Below are 26,069 nucleotides of genomic sequence, written 5' to 3'. Positions count from 1 at the left end.
AAAGCTGACTTTAATATTAATAGAAAGCACAGCATTGTCCCTTGTTTATTTTAGGCCCAGGTTGTCTTACAAGGCAAATCCAGAAGTGTCATTATTCGAGAACTTCAGCGGACAAACCTCGATGTGAACCTCGCTGTAAATAATTTACTCAGCCGAGACGACGAGGATGGGGACGATGGGGACGACACGGCCAGTGAATCCTACCTTCCTGGAGGTCGGTCCGCCTCCCACTCTACGTGGTGACTGTGTCTGTCTTTGGAAGGTGGTGGACAGCTCTTGCTGTGCATTTGTATTGTAGAGTTCCTTCATAGCCCTCCATGGGTTTATTCCTGCCCGACATATGGGATGTTGTTTTTTTTTTAATGTCATTACTGAACATTGGTACTTACTGAATTGCATTTATATTTTGTCTGTATTTTGTTTCTATTGCATCATTAAGTATTCTATTGCATCTAAGTTTCTATTAAGTTTGCATATTAAGTTTCTATTGCATCTTTAATTTACTAAATAGAGCCTGCAGCAATTATGCATGTTTGCTAGTTCTTAAGATATGTGTTCATAATGTTAATTTTATTTTTTAGATCCTGCAGTGAAAACAGTCTCTGATTTTAATGTATTTTAATTTTTAGAGATCTTTAGTGGTCTACAGATGCATTATCTATAGCGTCTTAACTTATATTTGTTTGTTCTTATTTGTAGAAGATCTTATGTCTCTTCTTGATGCTGACATTCACTCCGCCCACCCAAGTGTCATTATTGATGCCGATGCCATGTTTTCTGAGGACATTAGCTATTTTGGTTACCCTTCTTTTCGTCGTTCATCACTTTCTAGGCTAGGCTCATCTCGAGGTAATTTTGCATTTATTTCTTGATTTGTGGGCTATGTGGAAAGATAGTGGTAAATTCACCTGTATCTGAGCTCAGATATTAGAGTAGGGTGAAGTCACTGCATTCAGTTGGCTTGAGAGCCTTGGCTTTAAAACTAGGTTTTGTATTTTGGAGTGCTGTGATAGAATTTTAGAGAGGATCTTATTATATAAAATAAACCCAAGGCTGTGACTTGCCTAAGTATATTTTTACATAGTAAGATAGATTTTTGATCTAACTGAAAGCAGAATTCTAGTTTACAGTGACATGCAGCATTCAGAAAAAGAAAATCTCCTTAATTTGTTATTAAAAACAACACAGTAGTGTTCATTTTAAATGCTGAGCAGACGTGCAAGTGAAAACGAAGAACTGAGCAGGACTGGCTGGTACTAAACACACTGGTTTATTAATGTGCTGATTGTACAAGTTAAAGTCTTGGAAAGGTATATAGTGCAGATTTTGAGCTACATTATTACTCAGTTAATTTTTTTTCCTTTCCAGAGTTCAAAACTGCTTGATTTAAGTAATAGATAAAATAAGCCAGAATTACGATAATTAGTAAAGTAGAAAAGATACTGTGTTCTGTTAAGGACGGCCTTGCTCTGCAGATACTGGTTTCTGACTGTTCGGCTGTGGCTGTCACCTCTCACATGAACACATGTCACAGCGCAAACTTTACCGCTTTAACAGGGCTGTATGTTGAATTCCGAAACACATATTTTCTGACATTAGCAACTCCTAAATATCTGTTTCTTAAGTTCATTCTGTGTAGATAATTTTGTTTGAATCATGAAGTAGTTAGTACTTAACCACTGTTGACTTGGGCAGTATGGCAGTTTTCATTGTTTTAGTGGTGTTGGGAAGTTGAATCCAAAGCCTGTCACATGCTGGGCAAGTGGTTTGCCTTGTGTGACGTGCCTAGCCTCAAATGCAGCAGTTGATGTGGTTCAGCTATGTATTGTATCTAATCTTTATTATTAAAATCCTGAAAAGGTTTCTTTTTACTATATTATCATTAATTTTTCAGGACAGGGTTTCTTTGTATAGCCCTGGCTGTCTTTGAAATCAATGATCCACTTTCCTTTCCTCTCCCAAGTTCTGGAAATGGAAATAAAGGTGTTTGTCACCACACCTGGCTCTTTAGACAATTTTCAAACGTAGCCTACAAACATCCAAAAATGTAGCTGTAGCTTTAAGTTAATTTGAGGTCAGTTTTAAGAGCTAGTACAGAAAGATTTATCTAGAAAGGTTTCTCCCCTTAAAAAAAACACCCGAACAAAAAACAAAACAAAAACTCCTGTCTGTTTCTCAAAACATTTAAAATGATTTATCCATAATGATAAAATCCATCTTGTAAATTTATCTTTAACAAGGACTTGAGTTTTTTACTTTATCGTAATATAGTTACAGTTCAGCCTATTTAGGCTTTTCTGTTTCTTCATTTGAGAAAACAAACCTTGAGGATTTGTAACATTTGTTACATTTGATACTCTTGGTTTGAGCCTTAGCTAGGGTTTCTGTTGCTGAGATAAAACACCATGACCTTCAGGGAAGAGAAAGGTTATTTCAGTGGGAACTACCACCACATCACAGTCTCTGAGGCCCAGCACTCATGCCTGGAGGGAGAGGCCATGGAGGATGTTTTGACTGGTTTGTTTTCCATGGCTTGTGCTCAGTCTACTTTCTTAGAGCACCCAGAACCTGCCTTCTCACAGCCCCACACCTTTCCACACCAGCCTTTCCACACCAGCCACTTTTCAGGAAAATCCCATGGACTAGTCTGGTAGGGGCATTTTCTGAATCCATGTGTTTTTCTTCCTAGATAACTCGGCCTGTGTCGTGTTGATATAATAATTGCCAGCCCAGTTGGCCTACATGTATTTAGTGTTTTGAAACTTTATTTTATAAGCCAAAGACTCTTATACTAAGTTTTTCTAATGATATAATATGAATTTCATATGAATAATGAAGTAATAAAATAATTCTAGAATATTTATATCCATTAAAAAAAAAGCCACCAAACCAAACTTGGAATAATTCTGCTCCAAAAACACCAGACTGCCTCTGCATAGTTTCAGAAAAGACTAGTGTATAATTTTTATCTAGTCACTTGAAGGGTCAATGTTTGAATGTTGCATGTCAGCTTAATTAGATATTGATCGTATGCATTTTGAGTAGATGAAGTGCTGTTAGCTGCGTCCTGCAGGGTGTGTACTAGAGAGTGGCTTACTTTTATCCCACTGGTGTGACCCGATTGCATACCAGTTCTCCTTCTTCCCTTAGAGAGAGACTCCGAGCTTTTGCGGGAACGAGAATCTGTTCTACGGTTGCGGGAGCGAAGGTGGCTTGACGGAGCCTCATTCGATAATGAAAGGGGCTCTACCAGCAAGGAAGGGGAGCCAAACCCGGATAAGAAGAACACACCTGTCCAAAGCCCAGTGTCCCTGGGGGAAGATTTACAGTGGTGGCCTGATAAGGTATTTGGGAAAAGCTTGTACTTTCAAGTAGGTTCCTAACACCCTCCACAGAGAGTTTCCGTTTCGTTCTGATGTTTGCGGGGCTCTTGAAAGAGGCAGCGCTTTTAAAGTGCTCATCTACTTTTTGTTTTAGAAGCATCTTCTGGAGCTTTGCCCATGCCATGGACTGCTCGTCCAGTGGTACTGCTGCTTGCTGCAGTGAATCAGAGAAGTTGGGGAGATAGTCCTAGCCACACATGAGCACTTGTCCTCTGGGACATTTTTCCTGGGGATAATTAAAATAAGTGTTATATTCTTTGGTAGAGATGTACTTTGCTGAATTTGAAATGCCAGATGGACCCTAGTTTCTACAGGACAGTCTCTGGTCACCGATGGAGTGTGCATGTCAAAACAGGATGAGGGCTCTCCATTTCCTGACAGTATGTTTTGACATACCTTTGATCGTAGCCCAAGTAGGCCAAATGAGAATGGGCCTAGAAAAACAGAAGACTAAAAAAGCCCTTGAGTGTACCTAGGGCTTGTGACGTCGACTGTCTCTCTGCAGTCACCTCTGCCACAGTGGAGTCTGCTGTGGTGTGACTTCAATGATCAGTCCATTTTCAAAGGCCTTTATAGATGTTTTTAATATCCGTGTTCTTCACTCATAAAAAAACCATGTCCTCCTTTCCCCTAATTCCCTAGATAGCGAGTGGGAATAAGTCCTAAGCGTAAACAAACTGAGTTTCTGGTTCACACCTCTAACCCTAGTGTTTGGGAAGGTGAGGCAGGAGAAGCAGGAATTGAAGGCCAGGCTGGACCACATGAGACCCTGTCTTACGCAAGGGAAAGGGTGTGGGGGCATCTTGAAGGTTAGTCACCAGCAGATGGAGAGTCTGACCTGAGTTTTATCTTTTATTTCTTTGAACTCAGATTTGGGGAAGTATTAAACCTTCTAGATTTATGTTTTCCCATAGTTAGTATCAATCTTAATGCAGTCAGTGTATTTTTTGTTACTTAGTTCACACGGGAAACTTTAACGTAAGAGGGGCCGTGTACTTTGCCTGTTCTGGGCTGCTCTCCCTGAACTGTGTTCTCTTAGCCACCTTCCTTCTCCTCCTGTGGTAGTGTTGAAGCCATCAGTAGCTCCCCTCTCCATCTCCCTCCCGCTATCTTCCCCTTCTCCCTCTCTTTCTCTAACCCTTCCCCCTTCCCCCCTCCTTCCTTTCTTCCAACTGTGGGGGGAGGGGTACAGACACTGTTGTTCTCTTTTCTCTTGCCTGGGTCCTTAGAGCTCTGTCATTGTTTTGTTTTGTTTTTCACTTGATTGGTTAAGGGTTGTGATTCCCGAGGAGGTCAAGGCAGGAGAGGGACTGCAGGAAGTCTACAGGCCACAGAGGCAAACAGGATTGGGATGCACTTGGTAGCTGCAGCAACTGCCCTCTGCTGAGAACTCAGGGTCCCCAGCTCAGGAGAGTGAAGTTGTGCTTGAGTTAACACTTGAGAACCAGAGCAGGTGGAGAGCGTGTGTCATGGGTGTGCTGACTGATTGCTGCTAGAGGCCTTTGCTTTGCTAGGTGTTGGGACTGTATTGAAAACTGGAACTTTCGTGAAGCTTCAAGTCTATTGTAAGTAAGATATAGATTATAGTTACTTAGACATTAATTAGACATTAATACTTGAAATGGGAATTTGATAGCTTTTGCATGTTTTAAAATTTGTCTGTCTGTCTGTCTGTGACAGGGTTTCTCTATGTAGCTCTGGTTGTCCCGAATCTCACTCTTTAGACCAGACTAGCCTCGAACTCACAGTGCTGGGGTTAAAGGATAATGTGTTTCTATATTTTAGTATATGAAAGGGTAGTCTTAATTTTGTGTACTATAGTCATCAGAATTTTATGGTTTGTGTTTGAACTATATTTATTTTTATGTTTTATGTATATCAAATATTTTTCTGCATGTATGTTTGTATCTGTTGTGCTTGGTGTTCCTGGAAATCAGAAGAGGGTGTTGGAAGGTTGTTAGTGCTGGGCTTAAACCTGGATTCTCTGGAAGAGTAAGCTCTTAACCACTGAGCCATCTCTTCAGCCCTGTCCTCTTAGTTGCTATAAACTTTGAGCACTCAGCAGTGCTCACATGACTCGATAGTGGTACAGTTAGCAAGGAGGCCAGAACCTGGGCAGGGTCCCTTAAATAGGAAATCGTCTCTTTTGAGGTAAAAAAATTAATATAGCTCATTTTTTAATTTCAGGGTATTACCTAATTCACATTCTTTCATTTTTACACTCATTTTCTTACTTATTTATTGTGTTTATTCCTGTGGGTGCCACAGAGTGCATTTGTGTATAGGGGTCAGTGGACTACAGACTCTCTGAGGAGTGTGTGCCCAAAGGGAATGGAGCCACCTTTGCCGGTGCACACACACACGGGGGTTGGAGTAGTCAGCAGAATCTCCTGTTTGTCACAAAAGGGTTAGAGTTAGAGGAAGGCGCGTGAAACACTTAGAACATATGTGCTGTATGATTTCACTTTAATGTAGAGTCTTCAAAAAAGAAAAGCCGAACACAGTTGGTCATCACAGATCCATGGCATGGGAACATGGTGTGAAAGGACCTGGATGTAAAGTTGCACATGCATGGCATGTATGTCTAGTTAAATAAGTAGGCGTCAGCTAACTCGGTTCTAGCCCTAGGGGATGAGACGTTTGAGTCTGCTCAATCATGGTGGCCATCTACTGTAATATGCTGGAGCATCCTGTGCAAGCTGCAAAGGTGTTTCATACATTCCACCTCCCATAAGTAGCCTCGCTAAAGTAAAAACTTTGCTTTGGTTCTGACAACATTTAAAGGATGCTGAGCTCCTAGGAAGGGCGTGGTGGTGGCTGTCTGGGGGTACTCAGAAGGGATCGGCAGATGAGCACTTAACTAGCACTTATGTCCTGGATATGTTTTCACATAGTTTAGGGGAATTAAGTACATGTGTTTCTACCAACTCTGTGCACACAAAGTTGTGTGCGTTATCTCTTGATGGTGCTCTGTCTAGAAGTTACCATTGGAACATGCTTATTGACTGCTGCCTCATCTTAATGGTTTTCACGTGGATGCATATGAGTTCTAGCAGTGGAAGCGTTTTATTGATAATTTGAAATTTCTAAAAAGTGTCCATTAAAAGTTAACTCCATTTAGTCATGATGGCACACACATATGATCCCTGCTCTCTGGAGGATTGCCATGTGTTCAGGATCGGCTGTGCTTCACAGCAGGTACCAGGCCGACAGGACAGGCAAAGTGTACAAAGTGTGTGAAATGCAGGTTGATGAGGTGAGTGAGATGAGACGGGATGACACAGAAGCACAGGAAAGGAAAGAGATGGAGTGGGGCAGGCGCAGCTGACTGCTGTTCACGGTAATGTACTGCACTTAGTTTTCAGTGACATGTGGTGAACAAGTGATTCCCCCCCCCCCCCCCGTCCCCGTCCCCTAGGCTGGTAGTTGTACCATTCATCGACATCACCCATAGCAGATTTTCAGGTTCTGTGATAGCCCAGGTGGTGAACAGTGGGCTGCCATGCTTGGAAGCCATTTTGTTGTTTTTTGAGTAGTAATCAATTCCGAGAGGGTCTTGTCACTGTCCCTCTGCAGTTAGGGTGTTTTGTCCGGGCTGTGATGCCCTCAGGAGAACATTTCTGTAAGGTGTTGAAATCAGTTTCCTGAGGTGTGGAGAGATTTCCGTGGGGACTGATGGGAGAGAGGCGTCACTGACGCCGAAACAGTTTTGAGGTACTACGTGGGCATACCATGATTGTACCCGAGAGCTCATGGTGCGCTTGTAGAACAGCGAGCACACAGAATTGCTGCTGTAGCCCAGGAAGTAGAAGTGGCGCGCTGGGCGGAGTATATTGTAGATGGCTGTAGTCAACTTGGCAATCAATTGAAGACTTGATCATCGGTGACTAATGGTCCAAAAGAGTCTCTAGGAAATTTTCTGATGAGGTTGGTGAGGTTTTTGTCTGTGTTTAAGAAAGTGACACTATTGATATCACAAAGGAGCAGGAATGGGGACATCTAGTCAGTTGTGATCATGGCAGGATTGTTGGGGGACTGTGAAGAAGACCTTAACCAAAGTAGAAATAGTGGGGGCCAAGGAGGAAGACCCATTCTCTGACTGGTTGCTAGATGATGAGAGAATAAGAAGAGTAGAGAAGGCTCCTAGATCCCAAGAGTACACAGTGGGTGATGGGCTCGTTAGGGGAGGCAGGGACCACTATGAGGGTGGGAGTATCTTCTTGTGGGCGATGATACTTAAGGAAGCCATACCCACACTTGGGTATGTCTTAATTTCTACGATTCTTTGAGAAGCTCATACTTGTGCTTTTGGGTGTGACTTACTTTCTTCTGAGTCTCTCTCTCAAGATTTATGCGTAAGCCTGTCCTGAGATACGTTTATTGTATCCCTGCTTCCTTTTAGAGAGTTCTGCAGATAAACCAGGGATTTGTATTTCAGAGCTTAGTGTGCTAGTTGATAGAGCCACTGAGGCTGAAGGTGGAGTGTAAGGACAGTGACACAATCTGGGGGGACATACAGTGTGTGAAGGAGTTGGAGAAAGGACACAAAGCAGCTGTGTAGTCCAGGCTATCCCTGAGCATTAGGACTTAGAGGTGTGTGGCAACATACATGGCTGGCTTGTAGAGTTTGTAGGGAGTAGATGGATAAAATAGATAGCTTATCCATTTGGCGCTTGGAAGTACTATTATATTTGCTTCAGAGAGCTGCTAAGATGAAACAGCTAAGTGAGAATTCAGTTTACCACAGGTGGACTAAAAGACAGGCTGGTTTTAGTGGTTGTTGTGGGAAAGGGGCATACGAAGGGGCTGTGTTCTGTGTGCCTGTCTGTGTGTGTGGCCTTCAAAGAAGGTAGGAGGTCTTTAAGCCTGTGTCTAGGAACTGTCATTGTTTGGGCCCACAGAAGGTGAAGTGGGGAGCAGTGTAGTCATGGTTGAATCTTACCAAGCATTTATTTTATAGTAGGCCCTGTGCCTACTATATTAGTTCACTCCCCCTTCCAGATATTTATTAAAATATTTCAAATGTCAAAAATGGTTTTAGAGAAATAATGTAATTGAAATCAAGACACTTTAGTAAGTGGACATAGATTTTTGAACTCCCCTTTGCTGATACCATATTTAAGTTTGTTGTGGTTTTGTTTGTTTATTTTTTGAGCGGGTTTTTCTGTGTAGCTCTAGCTGTCTTGGACTCACTCTGTAAACCAGGCTGGCAGCAAACAGAGAGCCACCTGCCCCTGCCTTCTAAGTACTGGGATTGAAGGTATGCGCCACTACTGCCCAACTGTTAAATTAAATTTCAGCTAAAGGACTGAGAGGAGAGAATGAGATAGAGAAGGTAAGATGTGGTGCTGCTCCTCCCAGGAAGGCAGGGGTGGCCTTCCAGTGCTTGTGCTTAGGGAGCAGAGGATTGGGTGACTTGAAGAATGTAAGTTCTGTTGGGTGTTATCTTTTGACGCCATCTTTAAGGTGACTTGAAGTGGTGGCAGATGCAGAAAGATGGAGACCAGTGCTCTCTTGTGTATTCTGAAGCATAACCTGTTCATAGCCTTTGATAAAGGAAGGTTCTTTACTGCAATTTCTGCTTTGAGGTTTCTGGGTAACTTTATGGTTCAGTCATTGTTCTGATATTAAAAATAATTATGTTGTTTACATTCATTGCTTGTTTTTATATATAATTCATCCTAGTTGATTACATGTCTTTCCCCCTTAAAAGTTAATGAACTTTTACCTTAAGAAAGCACATAGGAACATGGGTGTCAGTGGTGTAGAAGTGTCTGCAGGGAAGGGTCTTACCCCCCACCTTATGTAGTATTTTCTGTGGACTGTTCTGAGGTCATGGTGGCAAAGGCCATCTGATAGTGTTCTGGGCTGTGCGATATGTGAGCTCAGAGGAAACAGGGTGAGAGCAGCTGGAAGGTCAGAGCTGGTGAGTCTTCCTTGTATAGACTTGATGAGGACAGGGAATGGGTTATTTGAAGGTGGAGGCAGAGACAGCATCGAGGACAGTCCTGGTGAATATCATCCTGAAGACAGGAAGTAGGCCAGCATGGCTGAAGGAGAATGATTTCTTAGGAGCCAGGGACTTGTGAAGGTCTTGATATTGTGACTTATCTGCCTATGTAAGCAGTCTAGGTCTGCAGTGGTTAAAAGTCATGTCTGAACCAAGTGATTTGACCCATTTGTATTTTATTTCTACTTCTAGGATGGAACAAAATTTACCTGCATTGGGGCTCTGTATTCTGAGCTTCTGGCTGTCAGCAGTAAAGGAGAACTTTATCAGTGGAGGTGGAGTGAACCTGAGCCTTACAGAAATGCCCAGGTAGTTTATTATGTTGAATCTTGGAATGAATGATTACATATCAACATAAGAAATAGTAGTCATTTAATAATCATTTTTCTTATGCTTTTAAAGAATCCTTCATTGCATCATCCACGAGCAGCATTTTTGGGATTGACCAACGAGAAGATCGTCCTCCTGTCTGCAAACAGCATACGAGCGACTGTAGCGACTGAGAACAACAAGGTGGGAAGCATTGCACACTCAGGATGGTTTATTTCGTGGGTAGTCGGGCACGCTTCCTCTGCCCTCTCCACCCTCCATTCTGATGCATGTCCGTACTAAAAGCCTGGTAATGTCTACAGCAATCCTCCATCTCTTCATTTTTTTGTTGGCAGTTCATACCATAATTTAATTTTGAAACTGTTTATAATTTCTTAGTCTACTTGTGTGTGTGGGCACATGGCGCATTGGAGAGACGGTGTTTTCACACGTTTGTGGGTTCTGGTGGTTGAACTTTTATTAGGCTTATCCTGTCAGCTTTGTGTATAAAGTTGCTTTCTCCTGTTAATGGAAGAAGAGAGAGTACCCAGGAAAAGCTAGGAAGGAGAGTGCTAAGAGACAGGAGGAAGGGCTTAAGGAGCTGTAGGAGATGGATGAACTGTGCAGATTGATGCTCCACTTCAGATGAGGTCAGGCTGTCAGAGTGGTGTGGCTGGAGACTGGCATTGCACTTCACATGAGGTCAGGCATGAAGTTTTTCATGTGCATGATGAGTGTTTTGCTTCCTTGCACGTGTGTCAGAGCACCATGTGCATGCCCGGTGGCCATGGTGGCCAGAGGAGGGTGCCGGATCTCCTGGAACTGGAGTTAGTGTTAATTGTGAGCCTTAGTGGATGGTGGGAACCAAAACTGCGTCTCTGCAAGAGCAGCAGTTGCTCTTATTCCTGAGCTGGCCTCCAGGAGCCTCTGCTGGGGCGCTTGCTCTTGTTGTGTTGCGCTCTGAGCATGGCAGACTTGGGGTTGATAGACTGCATTATGCCTTTCTCCAGTGCTGACCACAGGGGTTTCCAAAAGAGACTTCATTTACTTAAGCCTCTACTATTATCTCCTGTAGGTTGCTACGTGGGTAGATGAAACACTAAGTTCTGTGGCTTCTAAGTTAGAGCACACGGCACAGACTTACTCTGAACTTCAAGGAGAACGGATAGTTTCTTTACATTGCTGTGCCCTTTATACCTGCGCCCAACTGGAGAATAATTTATATTGGTGGTAAGTGTCTTTGACAGAGGGTTCTCATTATATAGAAAGCAGTTTTGAAGAGAATACCACCTTGGGGTCATTGGAAAGGCAGTGCTCTGTAGAGACACCAATTTCCCTTTAAAACAGTTGCATGAAAAACTAATAATGAATTTATGCAAACTGTGTAGCTAGCAACCATGTTATTAAATTTCATGAGTAACTGCAACTGTTTGCGGGTAGTCGTAACCCTTTCTTCTGTGCACACACATACTTTGCCGCTACACAGTTTAAATTATGGGATATATGTCATTTTAAAATTTTATTGCATGAATTTTTCATCATTTATATTTAACTTTATTGTTTTGTTTTCAGAGACAAGGTTTCTTTGTAGCTTTGGTGACTGTCCTGGAACTCACTCTGTAGACCAGACTGGATTCAAACTCAAAGAGATCCATCTGCCTCTGCCTCCTGAGTACTGGGATTAAAGGCGTGCGCCACCACCGCCCTTCTATATATTTAGCTTTGTTAATAAGACTCAATTTATTGTTTGTTGTATTTTCAGGGGGTACTAGTAAATTTACATCATCAAAAGTAATTATTTGTAGGAAAAAGTTACTTATAAAAACAATATTGGTTTTATTTTCTGTAGAATTTAATTGCAGATTAATACTATTCTGAGATAAAAAAAAATTGGAGAAGCAATGTACCAGCAATGCTTAAATGACTAAATAATTTGAGATTTATTTAATGGGCTGCTTTGCTGTTTTCTTGATTTGTCTGTGGTTTTCCTTTCAGGGGTGTTGTCCCTTTTAGTCAAAGGAAGAAAATGTTAGAGAAAGCTAGAGCAAAAAATAAAAAGCCCAAATCCAGTGCTGGTATTTCCTCCATGCCAAACATCACCGTCGGAACACAGGTACGTGGTTAGAGTCAATGACGTCCCTGTTGGGCAGCTCACAGCTCCCTGAAGCTCCAAGTCTAGGTGAGTGATTCTGGCTGGATTCTACAAGTCCCTGCACTCATGCACATGTAACCACACATGAACACACAAAAACACAAATGCTTTAAAAGAGATTACACGGATATTTTGACTTTTTCACAGTTAAAGTTTTATTACAAATATCATAAGCAGGTTTTGAAGGTTTTCAGTGGAAATTACCTATATACTTACTGTTTACTAAAGTGAGATGACCCACAGAACTGAAAGGTTTTTGGGATATTGATTCCCTGAGATCAGAAGGGTCTGATGGAGATTTATCTTTTATGATAAAATTCAGTATTTATAAATTGTAGCAAGTGTTGGAATGAGAAAAAGCTTAGAAAGCTTTATGGTCTGTGGAACTCAGGACAAATGTGGATTTTTATTCATACTGTGCTACCTACTTTCTCCATGTAGTGTTTTCATTTCAGGGTCTTTCTCGACACCAAAAGGTACTATCACCCTATTCCCCATGTTTTAAGAAATAGTCACTTCCTGACCCCAGCTGCAACGCACTGGTTCTCTTGGTGTGGCGCTGTCTTCTCATCACCCCAGTCCATGTGTCTTGTTCTGAGTTTGTTTGCCTTCCAAATAGAAATGCCTACTATCTGGACTTGGTCAATTTTCATTACTTACCAAGGCATCTCTCCTGTAGAGGCGCCCCCCCCCCCCCCCCCATTCATTTAAATTTCAGTTTCAACCTTGATTATCGGCTGAACTTAACAAAATACAACAGCTACTTAAATAACAAGTGATGACATTAGTATAAGCAGGATGATGGGAAATACAGATACTCTAAGAATGAAAAGGTTTTTGGCTTTTATGTTTAGATTTATGTTTCTGACTCTTTGCCTGCACGTGTGCATTGCATCACGTGTGTACGCTGCCTGGTGCTAGAGGCGGCCAGGAGAGGAGCTGAATTCCTGGACTGGAGTTACAGTTGGTTTGAGCTGTCATGTGGGTGTTGGGACCCAAACACAAGTCCTCTGTAGAAGTGAATGCTCTTAAGTGTTTAGAGCCATCTCTTTACTCAAAGGAAAATTTTTAAATAAAACAGACTGATAACATATTGCTGAAGGATAGAACACATCAGAGTACCTTGAGGTACAACTGAGGTTTTGTTTAAAACCAGAGGTTTATGGAACCACAGAAAAGGAAAACATTGATTTGCTGACATCAGAAAGAAATGTTGGATAACTCCAACATTTCTTGTTTCCACATGTCCCAACACTGACCAGATATGAATTGAACATTATGCTGGCCAAGACCAGGATTTGCTCCTTGTCTGTAAGGTGCATTTATTGTAATATGGTGCTAAGAAGTAATTTCAGTTAATAATCCATGCTTTGATTTCAATTAAAGTATTTTTATTGAACATTTTATTGGTCTCTCAGCTTTTACTAGATTTTATTTTTGCGTTTTTGAGACAGGGTTTCTCTGTGTAGCCCTGGCTGTCCTGAAACTCTAGACCAGGCTGGCCTCAAACTCACAGAGGTGCTCTTGCCTTCTGAGTGCTGGGATTAAAGGCGTGTATGCTATCACTGCCAGGCAAAGTTGGAGCCTATTAGGGAAAGTGTGTGGTGAGCTTTATGTTTGGGATGGGCTTCCACCTTGAAGCCCTCATGGCCTGTAGCTTGGCTTGCGACTTGCTGCACATAAGCTGTGCTGGGCTTAAATGCGCAGAGATGCTCCTGCCTCTGCCTCGTAAGGCCACCAGTACGCATGACAAGAGAAGTCTTTCGTATAAATTTAAGTAGGTACGCTTATTAAATGTTGAAGTAGAGAGACATGGCTAGTTTTGACTGTGGTAGAAAGTGGCAGACAGGACTCCTTTTCCTGAAAGTTTCTGGCTAGAATATTCTTCCAAGTTTGCTTTCGAAACTATGTATGCATGTATGTATGCCAAAAACTATAGTTCTATGATATGTAATTGTTCTTGAGGAAAACTAAGCCACTGTTGTGGTTTGTTTAACAGTGTCTCTTTAGAGGCCAGCTTTCAGCGCATAAGTGCCACAAAACCTCTGTTTTTTCCTCCTCCTCCTTCTCCTCCTCTTCCTCCTGCTCTCCTCCTCCTTCAGTGATAGTGGTCACTGAAGCTTCTGGGCATAAATGAGCCCCCTGAAGGAAACCTTCCTAGAAATGTATCAGTGTTTCTGGGTGTAAACGCCCTGCTGAAGGAAAGCTTCACAGAAATGTATCCATGTCTCTGAAGCCTCAGAAGTAAGGAAGAGAGGCTGCAATGGCAGGAAACGAAAAGTGTACTTCTCTTCTCAGATTAGTTTACGTCTTCCAGTTTGCTGCTTCTAGTTTCTCCTGCTTTTCTGTTTACTTTTCCCTCACTGACACGTGAAGTGTTTATAGTGATACATTGCTAGTGTACATGCTGATGGCACTGTTGAGAGTCTGAGCAATGAGAAGGTTACAGTAAGCCATGTGAGTGTAAACCTGGGTTGGAAAGACTGAAGCCCACTTTGGTATATTCCCTGATGCCATTGTTTGCTGCACCACCCTGATGGTGATTTTCTTGTTTGCCAGGTGTGCTTAAGAAATAATCCTCTTTATCATGCTGGAGCAGTCGCATTTTCAATTAGTGCTGGGATTCCTAAAGTTGGTGTCTTAATGGAGTCAGTTTGGAATATGAATGATAGTTGTAGATTTCAACTGCGGTCTCCAGAGAGCCTGAAGAGCTTAGAAAAGGCCAGCAAAACCCTTGAAACAAAGTGAGTACTGGGGCTATGCTTAAATATCAACTCTGCTGTATATATGAACATGGCCATCAAAAGTTTGCATAATGAAATGGGCAAGGTGCTGAGCTTTCATTGTATGTGACAGTTTTGTCTTCAAAACATTTGGTTTTATGTATGAGTGCTTTGCTTGCTCTGTCTGTGTGTGTGTGTGTGTGTGTGTGTGTGTGTGTGTGTGTGTGTGTGTAAGCTAAGACAGGTCCTCCAGAAGAGCAGTAAGTACTCTTGTACACCCAGCCACCTCTCCACCCCTAAGTTGCATTCAGTTCTTGGTGGTGGTCAGATGGACAAGCGGTGCCGGTGCTCGCTCTCTCAGTGCCTTTTTGTCCTTAGCGTGTGCTCTTTGCAAGTCTTACACCTGACTATTCCATGTTCCTGTTAGGCCAGCATTTGCTTTTCTCCTCCTATACAGTAGCCTTTAGTCTGATAAAGATGTTACCACCATTATAACATGGAGGAGTGTTTTCTTTTTGCTAATTTTGGTACACTGGAAAATGACCACATAAACAAGTGTTTGAAGTTCTGATGTAATGATTATAAACTTATTATAATTTCTGATATTTCTTTTGATGTTAGAAGTGCAGGCTAAAACTCGGAAACACAGGGGTTTGCTAGTAAGCTAAAATATACTCTTAAGAAATCACAGCTAGCTGGGCAGTGATCCCAGCACTTGGGAGGCAGAGGCAGGCTGACCTCTGAGTTTGAGGCCAGCCTGGTCTACAAGAGCAAGTTCTAGGACAGGCTCCAAAACTACAGAGAAACCCTGTTTTGAAAAACAAAAAAAGAAAAAAAAATCAAACCCAAGACAGTAATGCTTAAGATTTATAATTTTAGGTTTTTTTTTTTTTTAAGAAATGAGTGGACTCCCTAATTACAGTGATATTTGATCTAAAAATAAAACCAGATCCTGCTTTCCTATTTTATGAACTCTATAAAAAAAAAAGAATAGAAATTTATAGTGCTAGGCTAGGGCCAGCTTTTATGTACAAATATCACTTATTTGGGTATGATAATCTGGTTGCGCAAATGTCAGTCATCTGGGCATGGTGATGGGTGTGCACATGAGTTCTAGCACTTAGGAAGCAGGGGCAGGAAGAGACCTCAAGTTCACAGTCATCCTGGTCCCACATAGCTGGGAGTTCCCAGCTCATCAGTGCCACACAGAGAGAGCCTGTCTCAAACCAAAACAACAGACAGCCAGACATAACTTGTAAACAAGATGAACAGAATGTGGTATTTAAACTGTAACTTAGCAATTTCTATCAGTAAACTTCTATATTGAGAGCACAGCCATTTCTACTTCAGTAGAACTGTGTCGGTCATCAAAGTGCCTTCACTTGAGGTGTGAAATTCTCATTGAGGGCACTAGGAAGCAAGAAGGTTAAGATGAGGACCCAAATTCTTTGTAATGTGATATGTCAAATCATTTTACATCTGTGAGAAACTAAGGGTCTTTGACTAAAAATAGTCTTTGTGTATAGCATGTGTGCTTTGTCGCCTGTAGGACTGTCATCGTTAGGTACTCGGGTTTCTTCTAGAGAAGTCAGCGTGGGAGACCTCTTATGTGCACCATTGTCCCTTTATTGCATGGAGCTGTAGTTAGAAATAAGTTTGTGTTTAAAAATATAGCCATTGAATTAAGATGTTCCCCCTCCCTCCTGAACTTGTTTCGATCAGATGGAAGTTTGTTTTATTCCGGTTATAAGGAGAGGATTTTCTCACCCTAGGCCTGAGAGTAAGCAGGAGCCAGTCAAGACAGAAATGGGTCCCCCTCCGTCTCCAGCGTCCACCTGCAGCGATGCCTCCTCCATTGCCAGCAGTGCTTCAATGCCCTACAGTAAGCTTTATGTGCTCTGTGTAGACAGACGGTGCTGGTTGTCTGACTTGTCAACACAATGCCATTTAACAATTCCTTCTATAGATGATATGTGTGCTCTTGGGTTTTTTTCCTTGTCCAACTTTAAGAAGAGAGATAATATTTATAGTGTTAATTGTTTCAGTTGTTTTTGACAATTATAGTTAAAAATACGTAAATTTTTTTTGTAGTCAAACCCATTGTGTGTTGCAGTTCTCTCTTTGAGTCTCAATATTTTGTATATTATTGAGACATGATTTCAGATTTTGCTTAGGACTTAAAGAATTTATAAAGCTAGGCTTAGAATTGTCCTTGGATTTCAAGGTCCTTGAAAGTCATACTCATGTGGTGGTTTTAAGGAGATCATAGCCAATACTCCTTTTTAAATGTTGCCCACACACGACTCATTTTAGTGTGTAGTAGTGTACACTTAAGTGGGGACCAGTTGTACCCCTTCTTTATTTACTGTGAGTTTATTGAAGTAATGAGTTTTATGTTGTAACCTCTCAATTCAGAAAGGGGGACTTAAGGATTCTGGTCTCCTGTACAAACATCCACTACTGTGTGCTTAGATGGGACTGTCAGAGTTTTTATGGTTTCTTTTTGGTACTTAACGTTTTGCTGTTGTCTAAGAACGACGTCGGTCAACTCCAGCCCCAAAGGAGGAGGAGAAGGTGAATGAAGAACAGTGGTCTCTCCGGGACGTTGTTTTTGTTGAAGATGTCAAGAATGTTCCTGTCGGCAAGGTTTGTTCAATACTGCTGCTGCATTTTGGTTGCTTGAGGATTTCTATGGTTAGTGTCAGACCTCTTTCTTCCAGGCTGCCTTTAGTCTGCTTCAGTGGCTCCTTTAGACCTGCCGAAGGTGAGGAGATGAGGCCCACAGGGTCAGGGCTCTCTAGGGGAACTGATAAAACGAGCACATGTGCCCCTCCCTCTGTCTCTCTGTCTCTCTCTTACAAATTGTGGTCTAGCTAGTCCAGTAATGGTTGTCTACCAGTGGAAGTTTCCAAAATTTAGTAGCACAGGCTGGATGTCTCAGCAGCTCGTCAGTATACACTGGAACCCTTTGAAGAAGTGGGCTTTAATGCCTGTGAGAGCGAGGAAGGGAAGAGCTTTGTTCTCCCATGTCATTTATATAGCTGCCAGCAGAAGCTGTGGCCCAGATTAGAGGTGAATCTTCCTACTTCAGAAGATATGGATTAAAGGTGTAGCTTTCCACCTCAGATCCAGATTAGAAGTGGGTCTTCGCACTTAAAATGATTTAAGAAAAAAAAAAATCACTCACAGGTATAACCAGCCCCCTGAATTTTAGTTAATTTCTCATGTTGTCAAATTTTGACAATCAAGAATCCATCACATGTGCATTGAGCATTTGAGATGATGTTTTCTTTTCAGGTTAATTCGGGATAATTTTCATGTACAGAGAAGTTGGAGAAATACATTACTTTTTTTTTTTTTTTAAGTAAGATTGTTTGTGAGGTATGTTTGCACACTGACGTGTGTGCAGGTGTGTGTGTGTGTGTGTGTGTGTGTGTGTGTGTGCGTGCGCGCGCTGATTCCCTTGGAACCAGAGTGGCAGGCCCTTGCAGGATCTCACTGTCCAGTAATGGTTGTGAACTGTGCTCTGGCTGCTGAACCATTTCTGCCTCCGCAGTACGCTACTTCAGATATGTCGTTGCTACCAGGACTCTGAAGCTGCAGGAGGAGATCATTGTAGCATTAAGCACTGCTCTGTATGAACCTTGTACTTTCCTCTTTGTACTTGTACCTCTTTCATACAGAGGTACTTTCATACCTCTGTATGAAAGCTTGTGCTTTCCCCTCCTTTCCTCCTGGAGATTTTCCTTCCAAGAAGCCAAGTAAATAGAAGCAGTGTGCTCGGATGTTACTAGTTGACCCTTTTCTCCCTCGGGCCATAGTTTAGAATTCCTATAGATAGAATATCCGCAAAGTCAGTGCTTTTTAAATTGCTTTTTAGTTTTCTAAAATATGATGGCATTTGAAATTATGATTTTTTTCATTTGTACGCAATGGAAATGAATGGTAAACCAAGATCTACGATTTATACAGGCCTTTCTTATGAAAGGCTTTTCATTAACGTAGTTTGGTTTGAGTTCACGCTGACTTAAACTCCTAAATTAGTAGAGAGGTGAGATTCAGATGTCCTGCTTCCAAGTCCTAGCTTGTCTGTCTGCATTGTTGGCCCCATCTCCAGTTTGAAAGCAGTGTGGTCACACAAGTACGGATCTGGTAATTTAAACTTACTTAGTAAAAAAAGAAAATAACAACAACAGTAGTATGTCATGTCCTCAGTCATACTAATATCATTTAAATAGCTTTGCAACTTTCTAGGCTGCTGACCTACATAGATGCAGAAAGTGCCAGGTGGAGTATGATGGGGTCTATCTGTTACCTCATCACTTGGGAGGTAGCAGCAGAAAGATCCCACTCAGCTTTATAGTGAAGACTAGCCTGGGATATAGATATTGCTGCTTAGAGTAGTAATAAAGAAGAAAGCTAAGAGGTCTGGTCAATAAGTAGCCAACACTGGTGATCGTGGTAAGTGGCTAACACACGTTGTAATCGTTGACTCTGAGTTGGTTCTGTTGACTCTGAGTTGGTTCTTTTAGCCTTGAATGTGGATCTGACAGGAAAGTTTTAATGGTTTTGTTCAGGTTAGTGCAACAGTGTGGTGCTCATTGAGGATACATGCTTATAAGAACTTAAGTGTCTTTAGTATTAAATCAGTTCGGCAAGCAGTATCTGCATGTGAATTTTATATAAACTTTTTAAAATTACTCATTGTATTTGCGTCTCATTTCCAGGTGCTGAAGGTGGATGGTGCCTATGTCGCTGTGAAGTTTCCGGGAACATCCACTAACACAAACTGTCCAAACAGCTCTGGCCCAGATGCCGACCCTTCTTCGCTACTGCAGGACTGCAGGCTGCTCAGAATCGACGAGCTGCAGGTCTGTACAGGGTCCTCAGTGAGTTCTGGGGTGGACCATTGAGTTCGCTAGAGTGAGAGCAAAATTCCCATTGTTGTTGGCAGGTTGTCAAAACTGGTGGAACACCGAAAGTTCCAGATTGTTTTCAGAGGGCCCCTAAAAAGCTTTGTATACCAGAGAAGACTGAGATACTGGCGGTGAATGTGGATTCCAAAGGTGAGGGCTTTCATCTTTCCAGTTCACGCGTGTCGCCCACGGGAATAGGAGGAGGTTGTTGGTGACTTGATAGTTTTTTCCCTGGCATGTCGCACAATCGAGTGAAACGTGGCTGAATTTACGCACAGCTGTTGAAGAGTGATTGGTAATGTGCGAGAGTTTTCTACTTCTCTTTGTTTTTGTGCCTTTTAAAGGTGTCCATGCTGTTTTGAAGACAGGAAACTGGGTGCGGTACTGTATCTTTGATCTTGCTACAGGAAAAGCTGAACAAGAAAATAATTTTCCAACAAGCAGCATTGCTTTTCTTGGTCAGAACGAGAGGAATGTGGCTATTTTCACTGCTGGACAGGTAAGAGCCTCATTTTCCTCTTTAAGAATAGACAAAAGACTGGTCTTTGTGCCACGTAGGGAAGTAAAGATTTTAGAATATTCAGCATATTTTCTTATGAGAGTTTTAAATTTGATTATCATTGCTAACATTTAGTAAAATAAATAAATACACTTATCGTAAGGTCAATCTTTGTCCCCCATTCCCTTTTTTTGGTTGATAATGGCCTTTAGTTTAGGTTGAGCTTGAACTCTTGCTCATTCTGTTATATTTTATCGTTCTAAGTGCTTACAATTTGGGCATGCATCGTCACAGTAGGTTTGTATAATCAATTTTGATGTGATCAAGCAGTATTTATTATTTTTCATCCATTGTAGGAATCTCCTATTATTCTTCGAGATGGAAATGGTACTATCTACCCCATGGCCAAAGATTGCATGGGAGGAATAAGGGACCCTGACTGGCTTGATCTTCCGCCCATTAGTAGTCTTGGGATGGGTGTACACTCTTTAATAAATCTTCCTGCTAATTCAACAATCAAAAAGAAAGCTGCTATTATCATCATGGCTGTAGAGGTAATTTAACTTTTTGAAATTACTTGGCATTTTAAATAAGAATAAATACTGACATCTTGAGAAAATTCTTAAATTCTTGTTCCTTCCCTATAACAACTAATAATTATAATAATATAATAAACTATAACAACTATCAAGTTTATTACTATAACAGAGATGAGAAGTCTGTGGTTATGGTGTAATTTTTTTAAAAAAAATGAAGGCATTTATATTGTTGGAATAGCACAGTGTGCTGGGATAAAAGTCAGACTGTTTAGAAGACTTTTGAGGAAGTGTTGTGTGTGCTAAGGGACGAGAGAAGATTACTGTTTGTGGTACCGGGTGTTATCTTTAAGAATCTCAATAATGTAAGAAAAATATGTTTAGCCAAGAGGTTAAGGTGATATTTGGTTATAGTACCAGGGGGTAAGACTGGAGAGAGCACAGGGTGATTTGTGTCCTTCCCCAAGGTGCCCAAGTTTGAAATGAATCCCAGTAGAAGAATTTTTAGGTGGTGAATGGCATTTTCTATTTTAAGGATTAGTAATAAAGTTTTTGGGTTTTAGGGAGGAGTGGATAGAAAAGAGATGTTTAGAGAATCAGATAAAAACTAATGTATAATCCAAGTTAGATACAAGGCAAACTTGAACTTTTGAAAATGGGAAAGAGGGAGAGATTTGATGTACTTGAAGGAAGCTTAGGACCTGGATGGCAGTGCTCGGGGAGAGCTGTGTGTGTGACAGTGACGGGGAAGGTGGAGGAGGAGCAGGCCGGGTAAAGTGGGAGGTGGGAGCTGTGGTTGAGCCACTGTCAACTGGAGCAGTAGAGGTGTTACCACTCAGCTCTGCGGCTGGCTTTGAGCATTAAAAGGCAAATGGGACTAGTGAGATGGGAATGGTGGTGTTCAAAGTACCGTGGACTGGTTGGGAACTTGGGCCAGAAGGCAGAATTATTTATAAAAAGGGATAAGATCCTGGGTATACTTATATTTGCTTTTGCAAGTCGAATCAGGAAAATTTGCTGATGCTAAATGCAAGAGATCAAATTCAAGAAAAAGTGCAAAAAGTCTTGTTTTATTAATTCAAAAATTGCTTATTTATTTTTGTGTCTGTCTGCATGTGCCATGGAGCACATTTAGAGGTCAGCACCCAATGCTGTGTGGAGTTGGGTCTCTTTCTAGATCTAAAGACGGACCTAGAGCTGTCCGCACCCCAGAACACAGAACCTTGAATTGCCCAAAGGTGAGCATTTAGAGACATTTAGGAGGTCAGAGTTAAAACAGGTACTTTGTTTTAGATGTGTAACCTCGAGGGTGTCTATCACACGTCCATGAGGACAATGGAGAATAAAAAAGAAAACCATGAACCTGAAAACTAAGAGAGACAGAACACAATTCAGTGATTTGAATGTGACATGAGTAGAGCCTCAGACTTTTTAGTTTGCTTTGAGCTCCCTGTGCCTTTTCCCATAGGGCAGCACAGCTAAGCATGGTATTAGGTCTAGCAGGTTGGCGACAAACACTTCCTGTAGAGTTACTGATGCCAACCAACTGACTGGTGGGCTGTGATCATAGGAGTGGGGGATAGACAGACCGAATGAAAAGGCTTGTGTGCTCAGGCGTGCTTTGGGGTTCAGAGAGACTTTGCATATGGCAGAAGGTCACCCATAGTGGTAATTCCACAGGAAAGGTTAATTCCACAGGAAAGCCGCTTTTCTCACATGTGCAAGCATGCTGAGTTTGCAGTGACCCCATGAGCTTGGGGAGGGAGACTTTAAGGCAGTTTCTGACAAATTGTTCAGTGTCCTTTTCTTTGTCCCTCTGTATCCCATACATACCTGCTTGTTTATATTAAAAGTTCTTTTTTAAAAATAAAACCAGTGCTTTATGTTCAATGAAATGTTCCCTCTCTTTAGTTTTTCACTTCTGTACTGTTTTTGTGTTTGATGTTTGAAAGACTTGTTTTTCTGTGTGTAAAGTAGCATGTGTGCTCCACGTGCCGAGGAGCCCAGAGCAGGATGTCAGATACCCTGGAACTGGAATTACAGAGGGCTGTGGGTGCTGGGAACTGAATCTGGGTTCTCTGCAAGAGTGTCTTGTGCTCTTAACTGGTGAGCCATTTCTCCAGCCCCTGAACTACTTCTTTGTGCTATGAGATAATAGTATTTTCTGTGCACGGTTATGTCTTTGATACTTTGATCTGTTTCTGACTTTGGAAATTACACCTATCATAATTCCTAGAGAGTTAAAGGTTTTGTATTCATGTACCACAGCATAATATAACCCTTTGTGCGCCCTGATTACTGAGTATGTATGTGATTGGGGTTGATGTGTTGGGAGGCACATGTGGAAGTCGGAGGGCAATTACGAGAGTTGATTTTCTTCACCACGTGCCTTGGGGATTGGTCTCAGGTGGTCAAGCTTGGTGGTAAGTGCCTTTGCCCACTGAGCCTTCTCATAAGCCCAGAAATATAACTTCTATACAATGAGGTACTGGTAAGTCTCCAATAAAGAGTAACATCTTTTGTAGCTGACAGTATTGCTAATGTGCTAATTTGAGAGCCGGACTAAATACCACGGTGTCCACCAAACATGGTCAGTTTCTCATACCCAAGGCATTCCCGTTCAGTTATTCATTGTGTAACAGGTTTTCCATCAGTTACAGTTGAGGTAGTTCTGAAAATTGGAAACCTTTGCTCAGACATGTTTCACAGAAGGTTTCTACTCTTTCTGTCCTCACTCAACACTGACAGAATGCAGATGAATTCAGCCACATGCAGTCTGTTTCTGCTTGAAGACCTGGATCTGATTGCGTTGTAGTGGCCACGACACAATGTTTGATGTATGTAGTTTTAGATATTTTTGCTTTTCAGTTTCGTTGAAGGTTTTTTGTGTTTTTTTTGCCTTCTTTTGCCCGAGTACAGAAACAAACCCTAATGCAGCATATTCTGCGCTGTGACTACGAGGCCTGCCGACAGTATCTCGTGAATCTCGAGCAAGCAGTTGTGTTAGAGCAGAACCTACAGATGCTGCAGACATTCATCAGCCACAGATGTGATGGCAATCGGAACATCCTGCATGCTTGTGTCTCAGTTTGCTTTCCAACTAGCAACAAGGAAACTAAGGAAGAAGAGGGTAAGACCAGCATCATTGCAAGACCTTCAATTCCTGTGGAGAGCATGTGCACATTTTACTTTATGTTGTATGATCTTGGAAGGTCTGACTTTGTAGGTGGTAAAGATATTTGTAAGGGTCGCTGCCTGCTTTTGCCTCGGGTGCCACCACTGCCTGGCTACAGTGACATTCTCAAAAGCATTTTTAATTATGTGTACGTGTGTATGTCTGTGAATATGTGCACAAGGGTGGATGTACTTGCCTGAGAAGAGCAGAGGCATAGGATCCTCTGGAGCTAGACTTAGAGACAGCTGTGTCACAGTGCGGGGACCTGAGCTGTGCTCCTCTGAAAGAGCAGCGAGTGCTTTTAATTGCTGGGTCATCTCTCTACTCCCTAAAATAATTATTTCAGTTTATATGTATATATGTTCATCTGCACACATGTGCCAGTGCTGGGGAGGCTAGAGGATCTTCTGGAGGTGGAATTACAGGTGGATGTGAGCTGCCCAACAGAAGTCCTGGGGAATTTTGGTCATCTGCAAGGGCAACAAGTGTTCCTAACTGCTGAGCCACCTGTGTCTCCAGCTCCTATAAGCCACCAGAAAGAGCATTTGTTCTGGTGTTTGAAATGCAGAAGGGAAAAAATAAGTTACTGGGTTGTTACATGTTTCTGAAAGTCAGTGAGGTAATTTGGTTTTTTGTTTTGTTTTGGTGGTGGTGGTGGTGGTGGTGGTGGGGTGTGTGTGTGTGTTTGTTGATTTTGTCCATGGAGTTTTTTATTGGCTACACGCGGAAGAATCTAAGTGAAACTTTGTGATTATTTTGAATTCTGCTGGTGCTGTTGTGGTAAGTGCATTTTGAGCTGTGACTTGCAAATCTCATTTTTATTTCATCGGAATCCCGGGGACTGTGTGCGGGCAGACTGATAAGTGAGCCGTCCTATTCATTCATTCGTTTATTTATGTAGACTAATAATAAAAGGTAAATTTAAGTCTACTTAAGTTTACCTTTTGTTATTTATGTTGTTGAAATGAGGCAGAATAAAAAAAATAAAAGTAGTAGTTCAACCTTTGTCGTGGAGAGTAGTTACCTGCTATGCTAATTGAAGCACTAACCTGGGTGAGTTATGTTTACTGGTCAGTTTATACTATCAGTTGTTTTCAAAGTTTAAATCCTAATTTTTTTCCTTATGTTTCAGAAGCTGAGCGTTCAGAAAGAAACACATTTGCAGAAAGGCTTTCTGCTGTGGAAGCCATTGCAAATGCAATATCAGTTGTTTCGAGTAATGGCCCAGGTAATCGGGCTGGATCATCAAGTAGTCGAAGGTAATATGATTTTTACAAGGAAGTTTAATTGGAAGAAAAAAGTCCAAGTACAGAAAGCAGTGTCTCTCTTACTGTTGTGTGCATGGATTGGTGGGTCCTTTCTTGTTTGCTTTTGGCTTCTACCAATAGCACTGGGAAATGTCTGATAACGTATTAGGGTTCAGGTCTGAACACTGGGATCTCTCACACTTGATAAATGGAATCACAGCTCAGACTTCATCTTTTGAATATGATCTGAACTTATCATTTTTCTTAGGCAGTTGTTTCCTTAGATGAAGACCAAGGAGCGCACGCACACACACACACAGACACACACAGACACACACACACTCACACACCTGCCCCCGACCCACGAAAACAACAGCAAAAAATAAACTAAAACCAACCCTCAGTCTTTTAATTTTTGTATTGCTTATATAGGTTCATTCCTCAGATGTCATAATGGTCTGGGAAGAAGTGAAAGGCTGATGTGTATTTTGAATGTTGATTTTAAATTTTCAGATTTTCTGAGTTGTTGAATGAATAATCTTTGTAACCTATTAAAATTGCAAGGTGTTTCCTAGATAATAAAGAATTTAGTAGTTTTCTGTAGGAAAAGGGCAAATTCTAGATATGCAAGCGTCCGAGTTCTTGGTCATGGACCCAAGGTGTGTGAAGGCACTGGTGGGTAGGTGAGCCCCAGGCAGAGCAGCGCAGCCTGCTTCACGGGAAGACCATTGCCCGAGTTTCGACTACGCACTCATCTGTTCCCTTCACAATGGTTTTTTCCTAAATTGGCGTTAGGAAAGCTACCAAGTTGATAGTTTAACTGAACTCAAAGATCCAAAAGTGAGACTTAACAAAAAACTCTGTGGGTAACCAAATTATAATTTTAAACAGTACAGAAGCGTGTACTGTACAGAAATTATTCTGAACTTCCTTAACTAGAACTGCATTAAGCAAAGTGTTGACTCCAAAATGGGAAGCAACTTAAATTCTTCATGAAGAAATTAGTTTCTGAACTATTTCAGGTTATTTCATTTCTTCAGGGAAATTACAGGTGCCAATCACTTTGGACTCTGATATGGTTGGTCCAATGCCAATACTGCCATCTTTTTTCATATAAGG

General features: G+C 41.7%; 1 protein-coding gene across 5 annotated transcripts in view; it reads left to right on the top strand.

Annotated features, from left to right (window-relative positions):
* Ubr5 (ubiquitin protein ligase E3 component n-recognin 5) overlaps positions 1-26,069 on the top strand; it is a 102,314-nt gene that overhangs the window by 37,238 nt on the left and 39,007 nt on the right. For 3 of the 5 annotated variants that reach the window (XM_087898732.1, XM_087898730.1, XM_087898731.1), the window contains exons 7-22: positions 55-214; positions 700-849; positions 3,133-3,344; positions 9,586-9,702; positions 9,796-9,906; positions 10,778-10,932; positions 11,698-11,815; positions 14,414-14,598; positions 16,350-16,459; positions 17,111-17,223; positions 19,305-19,448; positions 19,532-19,643; positions 19,838-19,992; positions 20,349-20,546; positions 23,448-23,658; positions 24,836-24,962. In XM_087898732.1, coding sequence (XP_087754858.1) covers positions 55-214; positions 700-849; positions 3,133-3,344; positions 9,586-9,702; positions 9,796-9,906; positions 10,778-10,932; positions 11,698-11,815; positions 14,414-14,598; positions 16,350-16,459; positions 17,111-17,223; positions 19,305-19,448; positions 19,532-19,643; positions 19,838-19,992; positions 20,349-20,546; positions 23,448-23,658; positions 24,836-24,962 — 2,378 coding nt within the window. The remainder of the gene's footprint in view (positions 1-54; positions 215-699; positions 850-3,132; positions 3,345-9,585; positions 9,703-9,795; positions 9,907-10,777; positions 10,933-11,697; positions 11,816-14,413; positions 14,599-16,349; positions 16,460-17,110; positions 17,224-19,304; positions 19,449-19,531; positions 19,644-19,837; positions 19,993-20,348; positions 20,547-23,447; positions 23,659-24,835; positions 24,963-26,069) is intronic. The other 2 variants (XM_087898733.1, XM_087898734.1) reach the window with 1 other exon arrangement.

The sequence above is a fragment of the Myodes glareolus genome, chromosome 19 (assembly GCF_982192425.1).
Source record: "Myodes glareolus chromosome 19, mMyoGla1.1, whole genome shotgun sequence".
Taxonomy (NCBI): Eukaryota; Metazoa; Chordata; class Mammalia; order Rodentia; family Cricetidae; genus Myodes; species Myodes glareolus.
This window is presented reverse-complemented; position numbering and strand designations above follow the sequence as displayed.